The sequence below is a fragment of the Scardinius erythrophthalmus genome (genome assembly GCF_964197995.2).
Source record: "Scardinius erythrophthalmus genome assembly, chromosome: 11".
Classification (NCBI taxonomy): domain Eukaryota; kingdom Metazoa; phylum Chordata; class Actinopteri; order Cypriniformes; family Leuciscidae; genus Scardinius; species Scardinius erythrophthalmus.
In genome coordinates this window covers 36758629-36786090 of record NC_138231.1, presented here as the reverse complement: position 1 = coordinate 36786090, position 27462 = coordinate 36758629, and the positions used below count along the sequence as shown (strand labels likewise).

Below are 27462 nucleotides of genomic sequence, written 5' to 3'. Positions count from 1 at the left end.
ATACCCGTGTTTACATCCTGTTTTTGGTGGAAGTCCAAAGTAGTCGATTGCCGAGTTCACGCGCGTGATCATAGGTACTAAACCTATGCGCGTGAACTCGGCAATCGACTACTTTGGACTTCAACCGAAAACAGGATGTAAACACAGGTATTTGCGCTGGCTTAAATAACATAATTTTTATACATTTCTTCAGTGGTGGACAGTAACGAAGTAAATGTAATTCGTTACTGTACTTAAGTAGTTTTTTTGTGTATCTGTACTTTACTTGAGTATTTAAATTTGGGAAGACTTTTACTTTAACTCCACTACATTTCAAAGTCAAATATCTTACTTTTTACTCTACTACATTTTCAAAATCAGTCGTTCCTTTTTATTTATGAGTGGATAAAAACTTAACTGGTCAAACGAGCCACCAATCACTAGTCTACAACTTGCGTGCTTTGTTTTGAACTTGCCTTGGCGCTATCTGCGTGAACCAGAGCCGTTATGAGAGTTGCGACCATAGACAGTATAAGGTTGCGACAGACTATAGGCTTGTTCGACTTGAACCGGAGCTGCACAGACCGATCCGTTTATGACATCGCGAGAGTGATTGAAAAGCATACAGAGCCGTCTACACTAGTACACTAATCGATCTATCTCGAGTCGCAGTATTTTAATATCATTCACCGAATGGTCTGTGCAGTGTGCAGCCGCTGCAATCTCGCCGCCGCGCGGTCACGTGATTCGTGTAGCTATCAATAGTTCCAAACAAATCGCGTTGCCAATGATTTTAAGCGGGGCAGAGAGCAGCAGCTATTATTGCAGCAATTATCGGTAAATATTGACGCATAATAAGCATTGCTTATTACGTTGACACTAAAATTACTTGCATATAATAGCATTTTTTTCTGGGGAGTAGCAGCATTAATACGTTTTGGTGTTTAATTTTGGACGGAAATAGGCTGCTCCCATAACGTAGAAAAATAAATAAATAAATTATATTTATATATTATATATGTATAAATGTGTGTGTGTGTGTGTGTGTGTGTGTGTGTGTGTGTGTGTGTGTGTGTGTGTGTGTGTGTTTGCGTGTTTAATGGCATTGTGCAGGTTTATGTGAATGTATCATAACATTAGGATGTTTATAATAGGCCTATTATAACTAGACGCTCGTGAAAAATATATACAGTAAATACTGTAAATGTATTATCCCTTATGGGAACAGTCCCCTTCTGTCCAAAAATAAACACACAAAAAATGTATTCAATTCAAATATATATAATATAAATATATATATAGACTAATTAATGTCATTTTATTAATAGATTGATGTGCCAAGAGTGACATTGGAGTCTTCACGTAGACTGAGTTAAGCAAGAGTCTTGTTACAAAAATAATAATAGGACAATTATAGCCATAAAAAAATCATAGTACTTGGATACTTAAGTACATTTGAAGGCAAATACTTTTGTACTTTTACTCAAGTGAATGTTTAAAGGCAGCACTTCTACTTTTACTTGAGTAATATTTTACCTTGAGTATCTTTACTTTTACTCAAGTACATGGTATGTGTACTTCGTCCACCACTGCATTTCTTTAACATCTACTGCAGTCAGATTCACTCGTGTTCACTCTGAAGGAATCACTCACATTTTCTGTGAACTTGTAATGACACATCAAGGATGTTAAGAGGCTAAAAGCAGGTTTAGTACTTGCCCCATTGAAGTCAACAGGGTGCAAGTTTTAAAAATAGAATAACTCGGTGTAGGCAACACCGATTTTTGTCGTTGTTCTCTGTATTGACAGCACTCCAAATGTACAAAAAATGAGCTCAATGTTAAAATTGACCGGAGTTCTCCTTTAAAGATAAGCTTACACCGCTCAGAGCTGGAAGCAAGCCTGTTATGCACGTTCCTTCCGACCTGCACGCACACAGCAGTGAAATTTACTTTTTTTATAAACATGAAACGATCCACCAGAAAAGAAATAATACTCACTGCGTTTTCAATGATTCTAACACGACTGTACAGGTTCTCGCTGCACTCAAATTGTGTAGTGACTGCAGGACACAAACTTTAAAATTAACTGTTACACACTAATATTATAAAATCACATTCCATATTCCGCTCATTCACATACCTGATCACGCAATGAGCAGACTAAATGCCCCGAACCACACGACTCCAGTAGTAACAGGCAACCAGGATGCAAAAAGTAACATCCCCAGCCATTTGAATGCTGCATTTTTATTTAGAGTGCAATCATGGTAATTAGTCACCAGACGGTTACCTGACACCACTAAATTTACTGGGCAGATAATTCAGTTCTCCACCAGGGGGAGAAACAAAGGGAAATTCCCAATCTGCTACATATATATATATATATATATATATATATATATATAGCCTATATATATATGTCCTTCCTGGAATCAGTGGTTGTGTAATATCCCTCTGCTCCTCCCCTCCAGTGTTTACATTTCCCAGTCCTGTACATAAGTAGCCTACTTTACAGACCAAAACTCAAACAAGACAAAGGGAACCTGTCATTTCCCCTAACACCATGTTCTTACAAATCTTATTTGACAACTTTGATTTTAAAAGCTGGATCATTTTATTTTTTGTATTTCTGCTCATTGCTGATATTATCAAAAATAAGAATCCTTCCAATTTCCCCCCAGGACCATGGCCTCTGCCATTCCTGGGGACTGTCTTCACTAAGATGGATTTTAGGACCATGCATAAGGTAGTAGCTAAATTCATAAGTTTTTTAATTTGCATGTCTGTCAATTTACATTTGTTTTAAAGAATGATTTCATTTATGTTCTTGTTTATGTAATTATAACATGTTTTGACTATATTAATGTTCCTGGGGTCTTATTCACAAAAAATCTTAAGGCTAAAAGTTGCTCCTAACTTTTTTCCACAAAAGTTTTTCAAAAGGAGGTTAAGCCAGACCATGGTCTCGCAATTCTCAGATCTTCTGAGACATTAAACACTCTTCCAAACTTCCAGCAACGACCTCTATTGATGTGCATGACTCTTGTGAAAAAAACAAACTGGAAATCTTCAGACTCTCCATGTTTCAAAGCTTGGTAGGGTGAACTGTTTCATGTCATACAACTGGAGAGGATACGTTCCTTGGAGTCCAAATTTTATCGCCAATTACAAACCATATGGCAGCCCTTCGTGGATTTCCTCAAGTCTGAACAGTGTATTGTTATTGTTCTCACTGTAATAATTCACTGTATCTGTGATTATGCTTTGTTTATGTTAATGTTTTTGTTTTGTATTGTTTGGTTTTCTTTGTATTCCTAAGTTGAAACGCTATGTAAAAAATCAAAATAAAAATAAATTAAAGAAGTAGCTCCTACCTTGCCGATTTAGGAGAACTCTTAAAAATAATTGGCGTGTTGGTCCTAAAGAATCCTACATTTTGCTCTAAGAATATTTCACAAAGCATTCACCTAAATCTGTGAAAAGTTAGGAATTTTATTTTTTGAATTTCAGTTGGCTGATGTCTACGGGAAGGTGTTCAGTCTAAGAGTGGGCAGTGATAAAATGATAGTCGTGTCTGGATATAAAATGGTAAAGGAGGCCCTCATTACTCACATTGACAGTTTCGTTGACCGTCCAAATGTCCCACTGTTTCACAAAACCTATAAGGGAATTGGTAAGTAAACTGACTATAATGCTTAAAATTAAACCAATTTTTATTCTCAAATGGAGTTGGTGATTTCTTAGTGATAATCAAACTTTATGTAGGTTTAACAATGAGTAATGGATACCTGTGGCGGATGCATAGGAAGTTTGCTGCCTTCCATTTGCGGACTTTCGGAGAAGGGAAGAAAAGTCTTGAGCTCAGCATCCAGCAAGAGTGTGTCTACCTTTGTGATGCATTTAGGGCAGAAAAAGGTAGACTAAATGTTATAAACGGGAGAATTTTTGTTCACTGGGGCAAAGAAGCATGAAAACAATTTGCCAGTTTGATAAATATTCATGCTTTCTCCCAAACAGGACCTTTCGACGCTATGGCCACCTTACACGGTGCTGCCTCAAATATCGTTGCTTGTTTGACATTTGGACAACGCTTTGAATATCATGATGATTATTACCAAAGAATTCTGCGTCTTGACAATGAATGTGTTCAGTTAGCTGGCACTTTTAGAGCACAGGTACTGATTCATGACAGCATCTTTAGACACTACTTTAATATTCTAACTTCCTAGTTAATTAAAAATCTATTTTCATCACCCACTATATCATCTTGCAGCTGTATAATGTGTGCCCTCGGCTCTTGGAATATTTACCCGGCCCCCACCAGCAGATGTTTTCCAACTATAAGATCATCACAGACTTCCTGAGAGGAGAGATCATCAAACACAGAGAGGACTGGGACCCTTCAAACCCACGTGACTTTATAGACAGCTACCTGACTGAGATGGAAAAGGTATCTAAAGTGGGATTTTTTAATTAAAAGTTTGAACAACCCCCCCCCCCCCATTTGAAAAATTCAATACTCTACCTCCCTCCCCCCTCAAGAAAAAGAGTGATCCTGAGGCTGGTTTTAACATGGAAGGGTTGGTGGTATCTTGCCTAGATGTGATTGAGGCTGGGACAGAGACCTCTGCTACTACATTACGCTGGGGTCTACTTTTTATGATCAAATTTCCAGAAATCCAGGGTTAGTGTGGTTTCAGTTTTTATTTACTGGTTACAGAATATTGCACATAAATGTCCCCACTTTAGGACTAACTTGTATTTCCCATTCAGAAAAAGTCCAGGCAGAGATCGACAAGGAGATTGGACAGTCACGTCAACCTTGCTTGGCTGACAGAGTTAATATGCCATACACCGAGGCTGTTATCCATGAGATTCAAAGATTTGGGGATGTTGTTCCACTGGGATTCCCTAAACTAGTTGCTAAAGACACAACACTAGGGGAGTACTTCATTCCTAAGGTATTTATTCTGTTCTATTCTATTCTATTCTATTTTGGGGTCTAGTCGTGTCTAGAATAGTAAAGTTTTCATTCTCTCTTTATTAGGGCACCTCTATGACAACAAACCTGTCTTCAGTCCTGCATGATCCAAATGAATGGGAAACCCCAGACACCTTTAACCCAGGACACTTCCTGGATGAAAATGGACAGTTTCGGAAGAGAGATGCCTTCATGGTATTTTCAGCAGGTAATATTTTGTAAACACACCACCAGATATGACTTCTCAAAAAGTGATATGCTTGTATGTATTTTTTTTATATGGTATTAAATACACTAGAGCAAGACAAGCACACAACACACTAATTAAACTTGATGTACCTACACTGAAGTGAATTAAGAGGGCAATAAACTAACCGATGTTATGATGTATATAATTTAGTAACCAAAGTAGTTTTTCTGGCTCAATGAATGAATGAACTCTCAAGCTGTTATGCAATAAACACTATAAATTTACAGAGCCGAGTCAGAAAACATAGTGAATAAGGAATCGAATTGGTCAGTTGTTTTTGTTTGATGTTACAACGTGAGAGAGGAGTTTAGGATGAACTGATTCATTAGGATGAATGTTCAAGTCTTACAGTGTGAGAGTTGAGCATTTTAGTGAGCAATTGTCAGACATTAAACCAGTGTTTGGGCTTATTGTTATAATTGTATACTCATCAAAGCTTGAAAAGCTACAGTAACAGTCACGCTAGTGACCATAGTGAAAACTTGTCCTAGGTTAGTAGCGATGCCATACTTCTAGTTTGTTTTGTTATTCTTGTCAATGCTACAATATGAAGTGTAATTTTGCCGTATGACATTTGCTTACAGGTAAGAGAGCGTGTTTGGGAGAGCAGCTGGCTCGTAATGTGATCTTCCTGTTCTTCGCCTCCCTGCTGCAGCAATTCACCATCTCCAAATGTCCAGGAGAGGAACCCAGTTTGGAGGGCGAGATATGGTTCACATATGCTCCTGCTCCCTTCCGCATTTGTGTGTCCTCACGTTAGAGTGTATAATGTTTCTTATATGTCTAATCTTTTTTTTCTTCTACTTTTTTACCATTATATCTGTTTCAATGCTTGTATCAAATAATACTCTACTTTTATATTTGCATTATGACTTGGGGACAGGTTCGGTTTTTGAGTGTTTTCCAAACCTGCTTATTTTTCAAACACAGCTTCCATAAGCTATAATTTGAACAAGAAACAACGAAGCATGTTTACAAGTATCTGTTATGGTATAACTTGCATGATAATTATATAAATGCTACATACTTAAGAAAATTTGTTTCTTCAGAGAAGAATTTTAACACAAGTATATATTGAATACAATACAACCCCCCCCCCCCCCCCCAAAAAAAAACCTTTTGGTGTTGTTTAAAAAAAACAAGATATATAAAGTTATGTATGAATTTTGAACAATATCCGTTCTTCTGTTATCTGTTTTAGGACTTTTTTGATCCACTTCAAATGTTGACTACTGTATAAATCATGGGCGTCAGTTTGGTTTGAAATGTGGTGGGGACAGAGACGCATTTGGAAGTGCATTTTCAGAAGTGCTGGGTACAATGACGCATTCATTTTTTTCTCTCTTTCGCGCAGGTTATAAGACGATGTCCTGTAGCTCAGACACGGCCCCACTTTTCAACAGGCCCACCCAAAACTTTCAAAAAAAAAAAATTTGATAATTAATAATTTGATTAAAAAATAATCAATAATTATTAAAAAAAAATCGCCAATAACCTCATAATTTGTGCTAAAATAGTGCTTAGTTTTAAAAAACATTTTTAAAAGCTGGTTATATTTTGATGTTTCTGCGTAAGTTCAGCAGACAGTGAGGTTCGGGTTAGTTCCGATCAGACAGAGTGGAGAGCGCATTTCTGAATATTCCGCTCCGCTGGTCCACTTCGTAAAAGTAATGATTATGAATGCGTCTAAATGTGTCTAAATACGCCGTGAATGTGAATGTGTATCTTTATCACACGCTCAAAAAGCTTAAGCAAATAGTATCAGCCCCCAATCATGCAAAATTAATCAATGAATTAATCTTTTTGAAAATATATTTTATATAGGCTTTTTTATATTTTATATAGCCTATACGTTTTTTTAATATTATATATTATACAGGCCTAATAAGATTTATTTTTGTTAATAGGCTATATCTACATTACCTAGAGATATAATTAAACAAAAAGTAGTCAAAACACATCTAACAGAACATAAGTTGTTTATTTTTTACAACATTGTGTTCTTATTTTGTTTAATTAAGATGTATAACGGATTGTCACCTTATAAACAGTCCCTTTTTTAATGGAATGATACACCCTTATAATAAAGAAAAAGCTTCAGTGATAAAGAATATGAACGCAATGCATTTAATTATAGATTAAGCGTTTTCCTTCCATAGAAACCCTTTATTATTTAAAATAGGTGGCTCTCAACGTGTCTTTCTATGGGAGGATGGCATAGCGGTGCACAGCAAATATTCAATGCATTCGATGAAAATATTCAATGGTATTCAATGCAAAACAAAAATTAAAAAATACAATTAGCCAATAAAATAAACAAATTATTGTGGCATTAATTAGCCCATAAAAAATATTTATTTTAAAGCCTAAACGAATTTGTTTAAAGAAAAACACCAGCGTTTGGCGTTTATCTGTAGCTATAGGCTAAGTGTTTCAGACGCCCTTTTCAAACTGGCGCAAGAAAATGCAACAGAATTTGATTAGTTAAACATGAAGATGATTATCCGTCTGGCATGGCCGCTCGCTCTAACGTTAACCTAAATGTTTGTTGTTATGAAGCGCATATCCGAGTGTTTGTGCGGAGTGTGGAGCGCGCACTATATGACATGGATAGAGGCGCCGGTGCCATCACTCGCATTTTCCTATCAACAGTTGAAACAACTTAAAATACTCCATTTCTGGTCATACAGAAAATAATAATACATCAGTCGCAACTACGTTTACTTGTGTAAACTCACAACAACAATAAAACGGTGTGCTTTTGTAAAATAAAAGAAAACGAACAGGGCGCGCTTTCATGATCTCTGTGAAATGGAGCGCGCCTCAAAAATGAACTGACATACAGTGTATAGAGTAGACAAGCCTCACAGACATGAGAAATATAACAATAAAGTTAATAAAAAAAATGTCCACCAACGAAAAAAAAATCCAATCGAAAGCAAATACGGTAGCTACCATCTGATTATGTAATCCTGTCCGTATAAAAGGCGCATCTAGGCTACATTACAGCGGAGATGTGGAGATGCAGGCAGCCTACACTGATTTAGAAAAGACTAGCTCATTAATAAACAATTAAAATGCATCGTTATTTTAAAACGACATAAGATTTCGTTATTAGACATAATTGAGGTGAAAAAATAATATATGTGCAATGCGTCACCGTATGATTCTGCTATATTTACTTTTTAGCTATATAGGCTATTAAATCCAGGCAAATGGTTCATGAAACACTGATTAAAATTAAGATATAATTAATACAAAACGAAATTCACTTTAAAGAAAGGCAGCTGTTCTGGGGTGCGTTTCCCGAAAGCATCGTTGGCCAACTATGGTCGCAAGTTCCGTCGTTACCAATAGAGTTCAATGGACATTGCGATGAACTTGCGACCATAGTTGGCCAACGATGCTTTCGGGAAACGCACCCCTGTTTGAGGTGTCTGTGAAAGTTTTAAAGCAGTCTTTTAGTGCCGCTTTCAGACCGCTTTACGTCCGTAACCGTAAACTTTTTTCCCTCATAAATGCGAACATGGAAAATAAAATAAAACGAATATTATAATGTTTTTTTGTTGGGTCAGACAATGATTACCAAATTTCTCTCTCATGCTCCTCCCAACTGAAAACTGTCAAAAAATCGAACCAAAAGTCAAATTAATATGGAGGGAAGTTAAAAGTGGTGGGTACAAAATGACTCATGAGGAAAACCGGGGGGTACACGTCCCCCCCGTCCCCCCCGAAATCGACGCCTATGGTATAAATGTAGATCAACATATCGTCGCTGCCCGATGAAAATCACGTATGTCCAAAACGGTTACTTTTCAGGAAGTGAAAAAAATACCATAATTTAAAAGCATATGAACATAGCGTTGTCATACTTGGTATGGCATTTTTAAATGTAGCCATATTCTTGCCAGTGTAATGATATAATCCACATTTGACCAAAATCGAGTTTAAATGGACATACGTGCATATTTTACAGTAACGGTGGTCGATACGCGTTCTTCCGATCATTAATTAGAATGGCCAAGTCGCGTTTCATATTGACAGATGAATACGCTCAGTTTATTAAATAGCCTACGTCTCAGTTTATTAAATACGCTCAGTTTATTAAATATCTCTTGCAAACTATGAAGGGACAATGAATACACTCATTGCTGACCCCAGGGCCGGCGCGTCCATATAACTAGGCAATTGCCTAGAGCGGCACTTTTGTAAGGGCAGCAAAATGTGTGCCAACCGGGAATGAACAATTCACAAAATAGGCTAGGGCTAGGCTATGATCATATATCATCATACATAATCAGAGAGTTGCCTTTTTCTTTTCGTTTTAAATTATTTCGTTTAAAGACCTTTCAAGCTTTGTGTAGCCTATTTGATGTCTTTCTCATGTCTGTGTGAGGCATACACTGAGTTTCGTTAATGAGATGCGCTCCAGTTAACGTGCAATGCAAGTGAACGCGCGGGCGTCTCCATGATTATATTGTCTGCTATATACCGGTATTTGCTTATTTATTTAATCCATGGTTGATGAAAAATTGATTAAAATTAAGATACAATTTATACAAAACGAAATTCACTTTAAAGAAAGGTTTTATACAAAACAAAACTTAATGAAGTGGTCAAAATCATGTCTGACCCGTCTCAAATTGTGCATCCTATTACTCGTGCTGTTCACTTTTCATACTTTCAACAGCATAGTAGACCTACAGACTCTATTTGTACAAACTGCTGCACATTCATTTAATTCTGAATTTTGCACACACAAGTTGAAAGGCTTCAAATCAAGTTCACGGATAATTGTGCGTGCATTTATTAATCATTATGATACTAAAATCATAACAAAGTAGGCTATGCTATGTACAAAAAAAATACAGCCATTTCTGTTTTTTTCTTTTAAACAAAAAAAAAAAAAGAAAAAAAGCTGCAGCTTTTTTTTTTTTACATTTCATCTTTCATTCCGAAATAGAATAATGAATGGACGAAAAAGTACACGGACCCAACATGTAGGCTATTAGCCTTTTTACCCGTTATCAATCTAAATTAATCTCGTTTTTAATAAAATAACTTAATTTCGTTTTTCTTTAAATTTCGTTGTTCTTTATTTAAATTTCGTTTTTTTCTTTATTTAATTTTCGTTTTTTCTTTATTTAAATGTCATTTTTCTTTATTTAAATTTAGTTTTTTCTTTATTTAAATTTAATTTTTCTTTTTTTAAATTTAGTTTTTTTCTTTATTTAAATTTTGTTTTTCTTTATTTAAAATTAGTTATACTTTATTTAAATCTACCCTTTACTGTGTCAGTAATTTATTAGTCAGAAAAATATTAGACTACCTTAAAAGTATTGCTTAAGTTAACAGGCCCGTGCGTTAACATCTCCACAATAAACAGTGACAATTACTTCGTCTAGACCATTTACTGGTAAATAACAGTTGTGAATATATTGCGAATATATAATAAACTTGAACAGTTGTCAAAAACAAACGTTTGCTGATACTTTACCTCACAGAGTTATTCGGCTATCCAATGCTGAGCTTCCAGAGACGCTTAGACCGCGAGATGCCTCCACAGGGCGGGAGATACGCGGCGTGATTGACAGCATTGACACCAAATGGATATACGTGAAAATCAGATGACATGATTTCACAACTTTTCATAGGTCATTTAGATATGTGAAGCATACTGTATACGGAAATGAACCTGGACATTCTATCCGTCGAAAAATCTCAAAATCGGCAAAATGGACATACGCGGTTTTCATCGGACAGCGACGATATCTTTGTGAAAACATATCTTTCACAACCTTTGGCAGGTTTTGAGAAATCCTACAATAAAAGAGATGTGTAAGGGCCAGTCCCTTTTTTTATGCCACACATTCAAATGTGTGCCATAATAAAAAGCCCAGTGCATTCACATCAGCAACTATCTGAGAACACACAGACAGAGTGTCTTCATCATTTCCTCCACCCTAATAAATAAAAATAGGCCAATGTAAAGCATAACTGTTGTAAAGCAGGTTATGTTTCTGGTGTTCTGTCTGCTGCATACTGACCTGTCTATGTGCAGAACAGATAGACAGAGAGATAGGCAGGCCTACTAGGCCCAGACAATAAGAATGCACATGCATGTGACCAGATTCAGGTTAATAATTGTTCAGATTCCCCTTAGAACTCTGCAATGAACTTGTAATGACTGTACACACTAAAATGTACCAAAGAATATGAAAGAGTGGGAAAAGATAAAGAATAGCCAAATTATATTACTATGCGTGTTGCAGGAAAAAACATTTACATTGCATATAAGGTTTTATATATGGGTGATTCTTAGACTATGGGCACTTTTATGTACTTTGGTCATATTTAAAAAAATACATACAATTTTGGACAAAATCCTCTTTCTTTTTGAAACTAACAATAAAACCTCATTAAAAAACTTTTTGCTACCTTTCTATTATGATTTCTTCAACCTCCTTATAGGTGTCAAAATCACTGTTTTCTCCTTGTCGCACACCCAGACTTTTTAACTTCAACAATGACAATACAGTTTAAAAGTATGACTTATCTGGTAACTATTAATATACTTAAATTAAGCACTAGTAAAATAATTAAAATACATTATAGTATTTAATGTGTGACCACCATCAATATTACTTTTTATACAACATATAGCTGTCGCACAGTATTGGTGTCATTTCCACCACAACACTGTAATGTCCCTTTAAAAAGTTTGTGTGAAAGATTGTTTAGGTGGTTTCTATGGAAATGTTCAGAGACATCAGAGCACATGTTGAGCATGGAGGTAATTTTAAATGTTCATCAAGAACAAATAAGAAAAATCAAGGTAAATATTGCTTGATCAGTTAATATATTTATTCTACGTCATTTCCAAACATGCTGTACCTTCAAGGGTGTTTTTAAAAAGTAAAAAAATTTAAGTTAAATAAGAGTATTTTACATACATGAAATGCTAAGTATTAATTCAAAGCTAATCAGTGCAGCTATCTTCCATTTTTTTCACAAAAAACTACAGAAATGTCATTTCCACCACAGTCATTTCCACCACACTGCCCTCTGTGGTGGAAATGACAGCATGTGGTGGAAACATTCTGTACCTTCAAGGGTGTTTTTAAAAAGTAAATTTTTTAAGTTAAATAAGAGTATTTTGCATGCATGAAATGCTTTGTATTAATTCAAAGTTGATCAGTGAAGCTATCTTCCCTTTTTTCACAAAAAACTACAGAAATGTCATTTCCACCACACTGCCCTCTGTGGTGGAAATGACAGCATGTGGTGGAAATGACATTTATGATTACATAGTACAATTGATATGGATTGCAAGAGTAGATTGATGTTGTGAATTGAGTTTACTGAGTGTGATGAGTTTAAGAGTTTTCAAAATATATTTTTCAAATAAATATTTCTCTAAATATTACTGTTTCTCTACATTCACGTTAATTCATTGTCATTTCCACCACCACCCTGTCATTTCCATCACCACACACATTTTTTAAAAGCATTTAAAAAGTTCTCATCACACATTAAAAATGTATCCACAATTTACGAGATCATGCTCTACTTAATATAAAAATTCAAGTTTATTTATTTTCTAATAAGCTCTTGCCCTAACCAAAATTAAATTTCAGAGTGTGACAGGTGTACAGTTCACCATTTGGTCCTTGGGGCAGTTAATTTATCTCATTGACAAATGAAAAACTGATAAAACTAGTTACAAAAAATGATCTTAGACAATTCCTGAGTGGCATAAGTTATTCTGTTTTTAAATAACAGCTGTATAGAGATGTGGTGGAAATGACATTTGTCCATTGCAGGTCGGAAAAAATTTAAAATATTAACAATTTCTCTTGTAATCTAAGTTTGTCCTCTTACAGACCTTAAAACTAGACAAATTGTTTAAACTTACGAGACTGTGTTACGTGACTTTTGAACAAGTTTTTTTTAATCAACTTCACAAGCCTAAAAGTGCCCCTAGTTGAAGAAACGCCCATATATATCTGTCCTTCCTGGAACCAGATGTTGTGTAATATCCCTCTGCTCCTCCCTCCAGTGTTTACATTTCCCAGTCCTGTACATAAGTACTTTACAGACCAAAACTCAAACAAGACAAAGGGAACCTGTCATTTCCCCTAACACCATGTTCTTACAAATCTTATTTGACAACTTATTTTTTTAAAGCTGGATCATTTTATTTTTTGTATTTCTGCTCATTGCTGATATTATCAAAAATAAGAATCCTTCCAATTTCCCCCCAGGACCATGGCCTCTGCCATTCCTGGGGACTGTCTTCACTAAGATGGATTTTAGGACCATGCATAAGGTAGTAGCTAAATTCATAAGTTTTTAATTTGCATGTCTGTCAATTTACATTTGTTGCTCCTAAGTTGCCCCTAACTTTTTTCCACAAAAGTTTTTCAAAAGGAGGTTAAGCCAGACCATGGTCTTGCAATTCTCGGATCTTCTGAGACATTAAACACTCTTCCAAACTTCCAGCAACGACCTCTATTGATGTGCATGACTCTTGTGAAAAAAACAAACTGGAAATCTTCAGACTCTCCATGTTTCAAAGCTTGGTAGGGTGAACTGTTTCATGTCATACAACTGGAGAGGATACGTTCCTTGGAGTCCAAATTTTATCACCAATTACAAACCATATGGCAGCCCTTCGTGGATTTCCTCAAGTCTGAACAGTGTATTGTTATTGTTCTCACTGTAATAATTCACTGTATCTGTGATTATGCTTTGTTTATGTTAATGTTTTTGTTTTGTATTGTTTGGTTTTCTTTGTATTCCTAAGTTGAAACGCTATGTAAAAAATCGAAATAAAAATAAAATAAAAAGTAGCTCCTACCTTGCCGATTTAGGAGAACTCTTAAAAATAATGGGCGTGTTGGTCCTAAAGAATCCTACATTTTGCTCTAAGAGTATTCACAAAGCATTCACCTAAATCTGTGAAAAGTTAGGAATTTTATTTTTTGAATTTCAGTTGGCTGATGTCTACGGGAAGGTGTTCAGTCTAAGAGTGGGCAGTGATAAAATGATAGTCGTGTCTGGATATAAAATGGTAAAGGAGGCCCTCATTACTCACATTGACAGTTTCGTTGACCGTCCAAATGTCCCACTGTTTCACAAAACCTATAAGGGAATTGGTAAGTAAACTGACTATAATGCTTAAAATTAAACCAATTTTTATTCTCAAATGGAGTTGGTGATTTCTTAGTGATAATCAAACTTTATGTAGGTTTAACAATGAGTAATGGATACCTGTGGCGGATGCATAGGAAGTTTGCTGCCTTCCATTTGCGGACTTTCGGAGAAGGGAAGAAAAGTCTTGAGCTCAGCATCCAGCAAGAGTGTGTCTACCTTTGTGATGCATTTAGGGCAGAAAAAGGTAGACTAAATGTTATAAACGGGAGAATTTTTGTTCACTGGGGCAAAGAAGCATGAAAACAATTTGCCAGTTTGATAAATATTCATGCTTTCTCCCAAACAGGACCTTTCGACGCTATGGCCACCTTACACGGTGCTGCCTCAAATATCGTTGCTTGTTTGACATTTGGACAACGCTTTGAATATCATGATGATTATTACCAAAGAATTCTGCGTCTTGACAATGAATGTGTTCAGTTAGCTGGCACTTTTAGAGCACAGGTACTGATTCATGACAGCATCTTTAGACACTACTTTAATATTCTAACTTCCTAGTTAATTAAAAATCTATTTTCATCACCCACTATATCATCTTGCAGCTGTATAATGTGTGCCCTCGGCTCTTGGAATATTTACCCGGCCCCCACCAGCAGATGTTTTCCAACTATAAGATCATCACAGACTTCCTGAGAGGAGAGATCATCAAACACAGAGAGGACTGGGACCCTTCAAACCCACGTGACTTTATAGACAGCTACCTGACTGAGATGGAAAAGGTATCTAAAGTGGGATTTTTTAATTAAAAGTTTGAACAACCCCCCCCCCCATTTGAAAAATTCAATACTCTACCTCCCTCCCCCCTCAAGAAAAAGAGTGATCCTGAGGCTGGTTTTAACATGGAAGGGTTGGTGGTATCTTGCCTAGATGTGATTGAGGCTGGGACAGAGACCTCTGCTACTACATTACGCTGGGGTCTACTTTTTATGATCAAATTTCCAGAAATACAGGGTTAGTGTGGTTTCAGTTTTTATTTACTGGTTACAGAATATTGCACATAAATGTCCCCACTTTAGGACTAACTTGTATTTCCCATTCAGAAAAAGTCCAGGCAGAGATCGACAAGGAGATTGGACAGTCACGTCAACCTTGCTTGGCTGACAGAGTTAATATGCCATACACCGAGGCTGTTATCCATGAGATTCAAAGATTTGGGGATGTTGTTCCACTGGGATTCCCTAAACTAGTTGCTAAAGACACAACACTAGGGGAGTACTTCATTCCTAAGGTATTTATTCTGTTCTATTCTATTCTATTCTATTTTGGGGTCTAGTCGTGTCTAGAATAGTAAAGTTTTCATTCTCTCTTTATTAGGGCACCTCTATGACAACAAACCTGTCTTCAGTCCTGCATGATCCAAATGAATGGGAAACCCCAGACACCTTTAACCCAGGACACTTCCTGGATGAAAATGGACAGTTTCGGAAGAGAGATGCCTTCATGGTATTTTCAGCAGGTAATATTTTGTAAACACACCACCGGATATGACTTCTCAAAAAGTGATATGCTTGTATGTATTTTTTTTATATGGTATTAAATACACTAGAGCAAGACAAACACACAACACACTAATTAAACTTGATGTACCTACACTGAAGTGAATTAAGAGGGCAATAAACTAACCGATGTTATGATGTATATAATTTAGTAACCAAAGTAGTTTTTCTGGCTCAATGAATGAATGAACTCTCAAGCTGTTATGCAATAAACACTATAAATTTACAGAGCCGAGTCAGAAAACATAGTGAATAAGGAATCGAATTGGTCAGTTGTTTTTGTTTGATGTTACAACGTGAGAGAGGAGTTTAGGATGAACTGATTCATTAGGATGAATGTTCAAGTCTTACAGTGTGAGAGTTGAGCATTTTAGTGAGCAATTGTCAGACATTAAACCAGTGTTTGGGCTTATTGTTATAATTGTATACTTATCAAAGCTTGAAAAGCTACAGTAACAGTCACGCTAGTGACCATAGTGAAAACTTGTCCTAGGTTAGTAGCGATGCCATACTTCTAGTTTGTTTTGTTATTCTTGTCAATGCTACAATATGAAGTGTAATTTTGCCGTATGACATTTGCTTACAGGTAAGAGAGCGTGTTTGGGAGAGCAGCTGGCTCGTAATGTGATCTTCCTGTTCTTCGCCTCCCTGCTGCAGCAATTCACCATATCCAAATGTCCAGGAGAGGAACCCAGTTTGGAGGGCGAGATATGGTTCACATATGCTCCTGCTCCCTTCCGCATTTGTGTGTCCTCACGTTAGAACAAAACAAAGTCATTAAAATCAGACATAAAGCATGTTTTCTGATATGTGTTTCTGGCTGAACATCAACAACTACACCACAAGTTATAGTTTATGTTACCATAATCTTCACATTTTTTCAAAATGCAATGTCATTATAATCTTGACAAGAGCAAAATGAAAAATTCATTACAAGAGCTAGAATTCCTGTAGAGCAAACAGTAGAGCATGACACTAGCAATGCCAAGGTCATGGGTTCAATTCCCAGGGAATGTGTGTATGAACTGATAAAGTGTATAAACCTTAAGTGCTTTAGAATTTTGTGCTTGCACTTTTATGCGGTAGCTCTGTATTTTTCTATGGCATTACTGTCTAAGTAAATTTGCTTGTTGAAGAGTTGATGAAAGTTATCATCAGCATTGTGATGTTTGAAGCGGATGCATAACAAATGTCAGTAGACCAGGGAGATTTTAAATCGAGTGGTTAATTCATAAAACTGAAAGATCTTTCCTCTTTAATCGATTTAGATAAAAGCATCTGCCAAATGTTGTATTGCAGACTTGTTTTTTATGTATAATGAACTTTGTAAATGATTTACTGAAGTGCTATTTGTCATGGAAATAAATTACACCTGAGTTGAATATTTGTCACATATCTCTGTTTCATTCAAAAATATATAGATGAATAGAATTGTTGCACACAAAAAATATTCTTTTAGTTACTTTAACTATAACCCAGTGAAGGAAAGTTTCAGTCACAGACTCATTACTAAACAACAGCTGAGGTATTACGTAACATTGGGGCCCCAGACCCATGAGAGGCCTCTTCCTCTTGAACCCTGAAACATTTTGAGTGTACAGACTGCACATAGGAGGGACAAACTCTCTTTTAGATTCAGTGTGTGCGCTTGTTTATTTAGGTCGTGTTGATAAATGTGCCTCTCTATATGCAGGAGGTCCACATTCTTTTGTCCCATTTTAATGGGTTTGTTTGTTCAATCAACAAAATGTTATGGATTGTATTAATTTTATGCAATGTTAAAAAAAAGTGTGATAAGTAAAGTTTATATTTAAAACCTCTTAGATTTTGAAAATGGAGCACCACATATTAGGCCTACAGTAAATCTCACAATGTTTCTGCAGAGAATAAGAGGGAAAGAGCAAAACAAGGGTGTCTTATTACCTCTCACAACCCTCTCAACTACTTAATAGTTCAGAAACAAAGGCTCTATGCAAGTACTCATGGCCATATGGTACATTACACATATTATGTTTTTGTAATTTTATGTACACAGACTGTGCTATTATGCATCAAGAAACTAAAACACTTTAACACTGTACCGATTGCACATATGTTCATATCTGCTGTGAGCATGCATGTGTGGCTTATCTCTTCAGTCTGTAGTTCAACTGTATAATTCAGTCATTATTCATGACTTGTTCTGGTAAAGATTCTTTTGGAAAGTATAGTTCATACAGAGGTTGGATTGGGGGTGTGTTATTGTTGGAAACTATAGTATAAGCTTAGGCATACATTACATAACATAGTTGCATAATGGCTCCCAAACTGTTCGTATACTCCCTTGCTGCTGACTGAGACCCACATTTATTTCTTCAGATAAAAAGTACGTGACCTCTCTCTCACACACCCTATTCACAACAGTCTGGCTGAAATAAGTTTACTTCAGAAGAGTTTGCTGTCCATGGACTCAGCCATGATTTTATACTCCTTATACGAGAGCCTGGATTTTAAAAGCTGCTTGTTTTTGATTTGTTTAATGCTGCTGTTTATAGATTTGATCAGAAATAAAAATCCAGCAAATTTTCCACCAGGACCCTGGCCACTACCCATCTTAGGAAATGTCTTCACAGATGTCAACTATAAAACTGTGGACCAGGTGAGGCACTCTTGAATTAAGACACTGAAATAATCAAATAACATTTAGGTTTAATATATAATAAAAGTAGCCTAATTAAACTACATTTAACTATATTATTTAAAAAAATCATGTAAATACAGATTGCCATGCTATTTGTATTTTCACATGTGCTACTTGTTTATAGTAATCCAATTACTTTTCCAGCTGATTGAGAAGTATGGGAACATCTTCAGCCTCAGAAATGGATATGATAAAATAGTGTATGTGTCTGGGTTTAAAATGGTTCAGGAGGTTTTGATCACTCAAGGGGAAAACTTCATCGACCGCCCTATTTCACCTTTATTTGACACACTTTATAAAGGCAGAGGTAGGTGTATGCATCAGCTATATATATACTATACTCAGTAATGACATTACCAATAAGCAGACCAATGTTTTTTTTTTTTGAGAAAGGGATCTCCTTTAACAATGGCTACTCATGGAGGAAGCAACAGCAGTTTGCCATGAGTCACCTGAAAAACTTTGGAGAGGGAAGGAAGACTCTAGAAGAACATATTCAACGAGAGTGTTACTTCCTTTGTGGAGCCTTTAAAGAAGAGCAGGGTAAGTGCCCATATAAAGGTCATTTATTTGCATCCATGGCTTCATGAAGAACCTTTAACATCCATGGAATTTTTCCATTGCACAAAAGATGGAAAAAGGTTCTTTAGAATATTAAACGCTAAACGTTAAACGTTTTTTACTCTAAGAAAAACATGGTTCTTCTAATAACTGTTCACCTAAAGCAGGGTTCCTCAAACTTGGTCCTGGAGGGCCGCTGTCCTGAAGAGTTTAGCTCCAACACTGATCAAACACACCTGAGCAAGCTAATCAATGTCTTCAGGATCACTAGAAACTCACAACTAGGTGTGTTTGATCAGGGTTGGAGCTAAACTGTGCAGGACAGTGGCCCTCCAGGACCGAGTTTGAGGAACCCTGACCTAAAGGTTCTTTGGGGAATCCTAAATGATTCTTCTATGGCATCACTGTAAAACCCCCTTCTGGAACCTTTATTTTTAATATGTAGAATAACAGTTTTCAGGGAAATTAGAGTTGCGCTGATATGCATTTTATTTATTAAGAACAAAAATGAGCTCAGGTGAGACTTTCAAACCATGGTCCTTGCATATGAACGCGAAATTGTACAGAAGTTTTCTGTAGTGTCTTATCCCAAAATATTCAATAAATATGTATAATTCTATCAATGTCTTTACTCTGACACACAGGCTGCCCTTTTGACCCCCTGGTTAAAATAAACAACGCAGTGGCCAATGTTATCGGTAACCTGGTGTTCGGCCATCGATATGAGTATGATGATGTTGATTTCCAGAAGCGTCTACAAATGAGTGCAGAGTCAGTGTTTCTTACAGGATCTGTGTGGAACCAGGTAGAGTCTGTCGAAAATACAGCTTATCTATAAAAAAATACTGTTAAAATATAGGGGTCATAACATCAAAGCTTAAAATACAATTTCACCATGGAAATTACTCATCATTTTAACAAGATGTCATGTTTTTTTTTTTTTAGCTGTATGATGCCTTCCCGGGTATAATGAAGTGGTTGCCAGGACCTCATCAGACAATAATCTCAAACTATCTGGAGTTATCAAACTTCCTGAAAGAAAAGGTCGAGCAACACAGACCAGACTGGGACAGTGACAATCCTAGAGATTATATTGATACCTACCTGACAGAAACTGAGAAGGTAAAAACATGGCAAGATAAAATAAGAGTTCTGCAGCAATAACGGGTGATGTAGGCTACCCAAGTGTGTTCTTGAATCAATTTCATTACTAAGCAAAATTACTGCTTATTCATGTTCTTGTGCTTCATCTGTGCCATAGAGGAAGAATGACAGCGAGGCAGGGTTTAATATTGGCAGTCTGGTGTGGAGCATGGTGGACTTGTTTGAGGGTGGAACTGAAACAACAACCAACACACTCCGATGGGTTCTGCTGTTCCTGATCAAGTACCCTGACATTCAAAGTACAATAATATTATATTCTTAACATGAACAGTAATGAAGGACAGAAACAGCCTTGCTACTTACTGTGCACTGTTGTTTCTCAACAATGTTCTTAAAATGTTTCCATTACAAGTGAAGGTTAGAGGAGAGATTGAGCAGGTGATTGGCTCCCGTCAACCTACTATGTCCGATAAGGCAAACATGCCTTACACCAACGCTTTCATTCATGAGGTTCTCAGGAAAGCAAACCTTGTGCCTCTTAATATGTCTAGAATGGCAAGAAAAGACACAACTCTTGGTGGCTACTTGATACCAAAGGTAAAAGCAGATTACTGTGTTATTTTTAATGTTTAAATACTTACATACTATACAATTTTTTTTCTTTCTGTGCTGAATTAAGGGGTCTGTGGTGATCACCAATCTGACGTCAGTGCTGTATGACAAACATGAATGGGAAACACCAGACGCCTTTAAACCTGAACACTTTCTAGACTCCGAGGGCCAGTTCTGCAGGAGAAAAGCCTTTTTTGCCTTCTCAGCAGGTATGGTTAATCTATTGCTTATTTCTGCTGTATCTTAGTCAACGGCAATTGTCTGTTAAAACATATTTTCGGACTGCAAAAACTGTACCAATACTGTAAAAAGGGTAATTCAGACAAGTAGCCTTAGTGGATTAGTTCAACTGTGATATATTGACAGGCAAAAGGCAGTGTCCAGGAGAGTACCTAGCACACATGGAGCTGTTCATCTTCCTCACCATCCTCCTTCAGACCTTCAGTTTCAGCCCTCCTTCTGATGAGGAGCCCAGTCTGGAGAGCCAGGTGGGCTTCACACAAGCACCTCTGCCGTACAAGCTCTGCGCTCACACGAAATAAAGGAGTGGGGATGGAGTGTTTGCAGTATGGCAACTTATCTGCAAGAAATATCACCCACAGCTTCCTTTTATTTATGGTTACACTGGGACTTTTACATGTATAAACTAATGAATGTACAAGGTCATTTAAAGTATATGATGCCTAGTCATGGGGACGAGACCGCCTATGCCGAGTCCGAGTCAAGACGGAGTCTTTGAAGGGTCGAGTCCGAGTCGAGACCGAGAAAGCAGAAATCGGTCTCGAGACCGGACTCGAGTACAACAACACTAATGATGCCTAACACCAGTTATAATCTGCATAAACGCAAGAAATGTGCTCCGGCCTTAAAAACTTACCTCCAGTATACACATGGAAAGAATTTGTTCTGACTGAAAACAGCCACATTTGGTAAACTCTTTACTTTACGCATTATTTTTTTTCTCTCCTACAGCAACTCTAATGTATACATTTTAAATCAATATGAATATGTGCTTGCCATCCTTCTCATTATTATGCATTTTATACACAAAGTTATAATATATTAATATTGTTATACACAATGTTATAATGATTAAAAAAAAATTTTTACACACACACACACACACACACACACACACACACACACACACACACACACACACACACACACACACACACACACACACACACACACACACACACACACACACACACACACACACACACACACACACACACACACACACACACACACACACACACACACACACACACACACACACACACACACACACTCTCTTGTGATAAAAAATCTGATAAAACATTTACAACAGTTGTGTTCCCTGACTCATTATCATTTTATTCATTATTACTTTTATCTTCTTCATGTAACCTTTGCCTGAGTGACCATTAGTGTACTTTACTGATTGATTTACAAGCAATAAAACATTAATTCAATCTATAGAAAGTGCTGAGTCGTTGGGTTTATCAGGTTATACTGATATCGTCCCTCATTCAAATAATCCTACAAGGTTTCTGAAAACGAGTAAAGCAGTACACTATTGATTCACCTTTATTATGAGTATCTGTAAAATAAAGTACAATGAACATGAGCTCCTAAATTTACTGTCAAAACCTTCAACCTTCAACCTTCAAAAAGAGCAAATAGCACTGGATGAATATGTGTGTGGGGAGGACTCAATCATTATGGCAAAAGTCAACCTTGGTTAAAAATGAACCTGCAAGGCATACACTCTAATAGTCTACCTCATTGTTATTCTCACTCATGCTGCAGATAATAACTCAATCTAAGGAAGACTTCTCATTAAAACGTATGGCCATATTAGCCGACATACATTTGACATTCACACATCTCTCGCACAACAGGTGTGGTCTAATCCATCAAGATATTGTGTAACTTTGAGTCCGCTCTTTGTTCAAAACATTGAGCCAAATGTGAGGGGAGTGACTGGCTGAACACATGGACAAAGACTGCCTGTTCAACATATTCTGCTAACCTCACATTTGACTTCTTTGCCTGTCATGGCGTTAACTGCAGTTCTCGAGTATCTTGATTTTAAGGGACTATTGCTTTTCGTAGTGGCTTTTCTTTTGGTGGCAGACTACCTGAAGAACAGAAACCCACCGAATTACCCACCAAGCCCTTTCTCTCTGCCACTCCTAGGAAACGTCTTCAACGTTGACCCCAAAGAGCCACATATATATCTGACAAAGGTGAGCAGACAACATTGCTTTCTGGGTTGGTAGCACAAGAAAACGTGTTTTATTATATTTCGAAAAGCATTAACAAATTGTTTACTGATACATTATGGACTATGGTCTGTAGAGATTATTTGATAGTGGATATCACGCTTACTGATAAGCAATAAGTAATATTTGATAAGAAAATATAAAAATGAACCCATGCAAACAAGCCTCACCAATATAACAAAACTCTAATTAACTGTAAATAAAATAAAGGGATTTATTAAAAAGGTATAATTCTATAATCATATAACACTGATTAATATGGTTCATGTCTTATAGCCCATGCTTGCAGTTTGCTAAAAAACAACTTTAATGAACCAAATGATTTGCATTAGTTCCAGTCACATGCCTCAAGCTTCTGAAACATTGTTTTCCTCACAGCTAGGCCATGCCTACAACAATATCTTCAGTCTGCGATTAGGAAGAGACAAAGTGGTCTTCATTACTGGTTATAAAATGGCGAAGGAGGCCCTGGTGACTCAAGCTGAAAACTTTGCGGACCGGCCCGACAGTCCAGTGCTAAAACGAGTCTATTCGGGCAGTGGTAGGTTAAATGGTTGTGACCTATCACAAGAGTTCAGGAAAAAGCATTGTTGATTGTTATATTGGACAACTTATGTTGTTGTCTTGCTGTCATTCAAGACAGACGGATTGTTTTCAATCCCACTATAAAAAATAAAAAAGTGGCATTCCTTAAAATTGTGAAACCCAAAAAGTTACATCATTTGGAACCACTTTGTAATAAATTTCCCCCCTCAATTATAGGATTGCCTGCATTCATTAAGCTCAACCACTCAACCCTGTTACTCAGATTATTAAAAACTGTCTTTAATTTATTGGAAATAAAAGCTTCGCAATAACTTAGGCCCTATTTTGTACCATGGAATATAATTAAATGCTGATTATTCGCGTCCCTACAGCTGGACTCTTCTTCAGTAATGGCGAGATGTGGAAGAAGCAGCGACGTTTTGCTCTGTCAACGCTGAGGAACTTTGGATTGGGAAAGAAAACAATGGAGCTGGCCATCTGCGAGGAGAGCCGCTTCCTGCTGGACGAGATGGACAGACAGAAAGGTACACAATACCAATGCATGCATACGAATGTAAATATAAAGGAATAAAGGAAGGTATACTATGGCGAGTACAAGTTTGCATATCAGCATCTGTTCAAAGTAAATAATTAGAACTCATTTCATTTTTGTTATTCTCAGGAGCTGCCTTTGACCCAACAATCCTGTTCAACAACGCCGTTTCCAATATCATCTGCCAAATGGTGTTTGGTCAGAGATTTGACTATACTGACCACCAGTTCAGGACAATGCTAAAATATATTTCTAAAAGCATTCAATTAGAGGGCTCCATTTGGGGGCAGGTAAATGAATTATTTTTCTTTCTGATGATTGTCCTTTAAATGGAAGCTTGCTTCTCGCGATTTTGACTTTATTTCTCACAATTCCGAATTTATATCTCACAATTTTGACTTTTTTCATGCAATTTCGAGTTTAGATATAAATTCTATAGAGGCCCGAAAGGGACATGATGATGGAAAAAACTATGAGATGGGAGGGAGTGTCCCCCCCCCCCCCTCCAAGTTTTGCAAGTTTTCTTTGCTGGGGAAAGCAAAACTTTCCATATCCCTTTAAGGGCTCAGTAAAATTTTGAACTGCATGTAAAGTCAGAATAAAATAGAACTGTGAGTTATAAACTCAGAGTTGCAAGTCAGAATTTTGACTTATATCTCGCGTTTACTTCTTGCAATTTTAAATTTAATTTAGCTATACTTTGACTAAAGATTAGAAAAAGGACAAATTTTAGGATAAAGTGTCCAAGAAGGCCCTAAAAACCAACAAAATTGCCTTTGATAAATATATCCGTCCATCGATCTTTAATTGTGGTCTTGGAACACTATTACAGACCCATGATAAAACATTTTTTCTTTCTTTCAGCTCTATGAAGCATTTCCAGGCATTATGAAGCACCTTCCAGGGAAGCACAATGACATGTTCAGTAACTACAAATTATTATATGCCTTCGTAAGGGAGTGTGTTATCAAACACAAGGCCGAACTAGACCCCTCAGAGCCTAGGGACTACATCGACAGCTTCCTCATAGAGATGATGGAGGTAATACAACTATTGAGATGACAGGATGACTACAAGCCTGTTTAACTTAAATGTATTTGTATGAATACAGCAACTTATTTTACTTCTTCCATCACTGACCAGAAGCCACATGAAACAGCAGACGGTTTTGATGAACAGAACATCGTTGCATGTGTTCTAGACCTGTTTCTGGCCGGGACTGAAACTACATCCACCACGTTATGTTGGGGTCTCATATACCTCATCACTTACCCAGAAGTACAAGGTAAAAAACAATCTATTCTTTAAACAATCTAGTCATGTAAGTAATACGGAACTGACATTTGAATATATGGTATTTGTAGAAAAAGTCCAAGAGGAGATAGACAGAGTGATTGGAAGCTCACGGGAGCCTAGTATAGCCGATAAGGCCAACATGCCCTTCACTGAAGCTGTCATCCATGAGATTCAGAGATTTGGAGATGTTGTACCAATGAATGGCTTACGAGTGGCTGGTAAAGACACAACCCTTGGAGAGTGCTTCATCCCAAAGGTGAGTGATATTTTATTCAGATAACATTAGTCATGCATATCTTCTTTTTAAAAATATTATAATATCATATGGCCCTAACCCATAACAATGTAACTATCTACACAGAGGTTAATGTGGCTGTTTAACAATGTTTTGCTTTGAAATACCAATTTTATCATTTGTCAAAACATGAAGTCCGACTCTTTCTGATTCATCGTTTCAACCAGGGTACAGCAATTTTACCCATACTGCACTCTGTTCTTTTTGATGAGAATGAATGGGAGACACCCTACAAGTTCAATCCTGGGCACTTTTTAGACAAAGAGGGCAAGTTTGTGAGGCGGGATGCGTTCATGCCCTTTTCTGCAGGTAAAGTGACAGAAGAAACACACACAGAAAAGGACTTCACTAGGAATCATTCACAATACTGTTCAAAAGTTTGGGCTCAGAAAGATTTGTTTATAGGACATAAGAGCAAATTTTCAGCTTTCATCAGTGCCATCACAGGAATAAATTACATTTTAAAATATATTCAAATATAAAACAGGTATTTTATATTCTAATAATATTTCACAATGTTACTGTTTTACTGTATTTTGAGCAAATAAATGTAGCCATGGTGAGCATAAGAAACATTTAAAAAATATTCTCAAATCTTACAGACCCCAAACTTTTGAACAGTGGTGCCAATGAAAGTCAAACCGACAGTCTGCGCACTATGAACTTATTTGAATGAATGCTTATTTCCATAACGTCTCCCCACTCTGTCTCTATCTCTCACAGGAAAGAGGGTCTGTTTGGGGGAGCAGCTTGCTAGACTGGAAATCTTCTTATTCTTTGTCAGTCTGTTCCGAAAATTTCGATTTTCAGCCGCCGAGGGTGGGAAACTCGACCTCGATGGAGTGATAGGAGTAACACGCACCTCGCACCCCTTCAAGATCCATGCAACGGCACGCTGAACAAATCATATTCACTTTGGGAATACTATTATACGAATAAAGAGTATTATAAACAATTATATTATACATGTTTCACTTAACGTTTTAAATCTTCGAGAAAACAAATCTGAAGGTTATGGCCCTTTTTGCTAACTCGCTTATATGCAAAAGTTCAGCCGTTCTTGTTTGTTTAAATGGTGTGAGAGATAAACCGGCTTTAACTCCCATTTATGAAACATGCATAAACATGCTTAGTAATGCCTAGTCTACAAAAACTACTAGAGTACAGTGCTGGATGAACATTGTCCTAGTTCCAGGTGAAAAAAAAAATAGAGAAAAGGTCAAGTTACACATTACAGAATCATCTACCCATTGGCAAAGATTTCAGACTCTGGGGTGAGTGAAGGTATGAAGTTCAAGTTTTTAAACAGATAATGCATAGAGAGAGGTATTAGTCATCAAATAAGCAAGGTTTTGTCATGATAAATAATCTGAAATCGATAATCTCATGTCTATGGAAGCTTAGTTTCCGCCGCTGAATAATAAATAAATAATAATAATTGCGACTTTTTATCTCACAATTCTGACTTTTTTCCTCTCACAATTGCGATATATCAAGTCAGAATTGTGACTTTTTTTTATCAGAATTGCGAGATATGAAGTCAGAATTGTGAGAAATAAAGTCGCAATTGTGAGAAATAAAGTCGCAATTCTGAGGAATAAAGTCGCAATTCTGAGGAATAAAGTCGCAATTGCGAGATATA

The 27462-nt window shown here is 36.7% G+C and overlaps 3 protein-coding genes across 3 annotated transcripts; all 3 read left to right on the top strand.

Annotated features, from left to right (window-relative positions):
* Positions 1-2544: 2544 nt before the first annotated feature.
* On the top strand, positions 2545-5972 carry LOC308698722 (cytochrome P450 2J2-like; the record flags this gene model as incomplete). The annotated part of the gene is made up of 9 exons (XM_081378981.1): positions 2545-2727; positions 3492-3654; positions 3747-3896; positions 3999-4156; positions 4255-4431; positions 4524-4665; positions 4755-4942; positions 5029-5170; positions 5797-5972. 9 exons carry the CDS (start codon positions 2545-2547, stop codon positions 5970-5972), a joined length of 1479 nt encoding a protein of 492 aa, XP_081235107.1.
* A 7348-nt stretch (positions 5973-13320) lies between these two features.
* Positions 13321-17305, top strand: LOC308698160 (cytochrome P450 2J2-like). Its single transcript, XM_081378077.1, has 9 exons — positions 13321-13541; positions 14208-14370; positions 14463-14612; positions 14715-14872; positions 14971-15147; positions 15238-15379; positions 15469-15656; positions 15743-15884; positions 16511-17305. The coding sequence occupies exons 1-9, from the start codon at positions 13518-13520 to the stop codon at positions 16684-16686; spliced, it is 1320 nt and encodes a 439-aa protein (XP_081234203.1). The 5' UTR covers positions 13321-13517; the 3' UTR covers positions 16687-17305.
* Positions 17306-18326: 1021 nt separating this feature from the next.
* Positions 18327-26773, top strand: LOC308698721 (uncharacterized protein). The gene is made up of 19 exons (XM_081378980.1): positions 18327-18562; positions 18749-18911; positions 18998-19147; positions 19810-19970; positions 20111-20287; positions 20427-20568; positions 20682-20866; positions 20949-21090; positions 21248-21408; positions 22676-22767; positions 22872-23115; positions 23530-23692; positions 24069-24221; positions 24359-24519; positions 25094-25270; positions 25373-25514; positions 25594-25781; positions 25988-26129; positions 26544-26773. Exons 1-19 carry the CDS (start codon positions 18368-18370, stop codon positions 26717-26719), a joined length of 3114 nt encoding a protein of 1037 aa, XP_081235106.1. The 5' UTR covers positions 18327-18367; the 3' UTR covers positions 26720-26773.
* Positions 26774-27462: the final 689 nt, after the last annotated feature.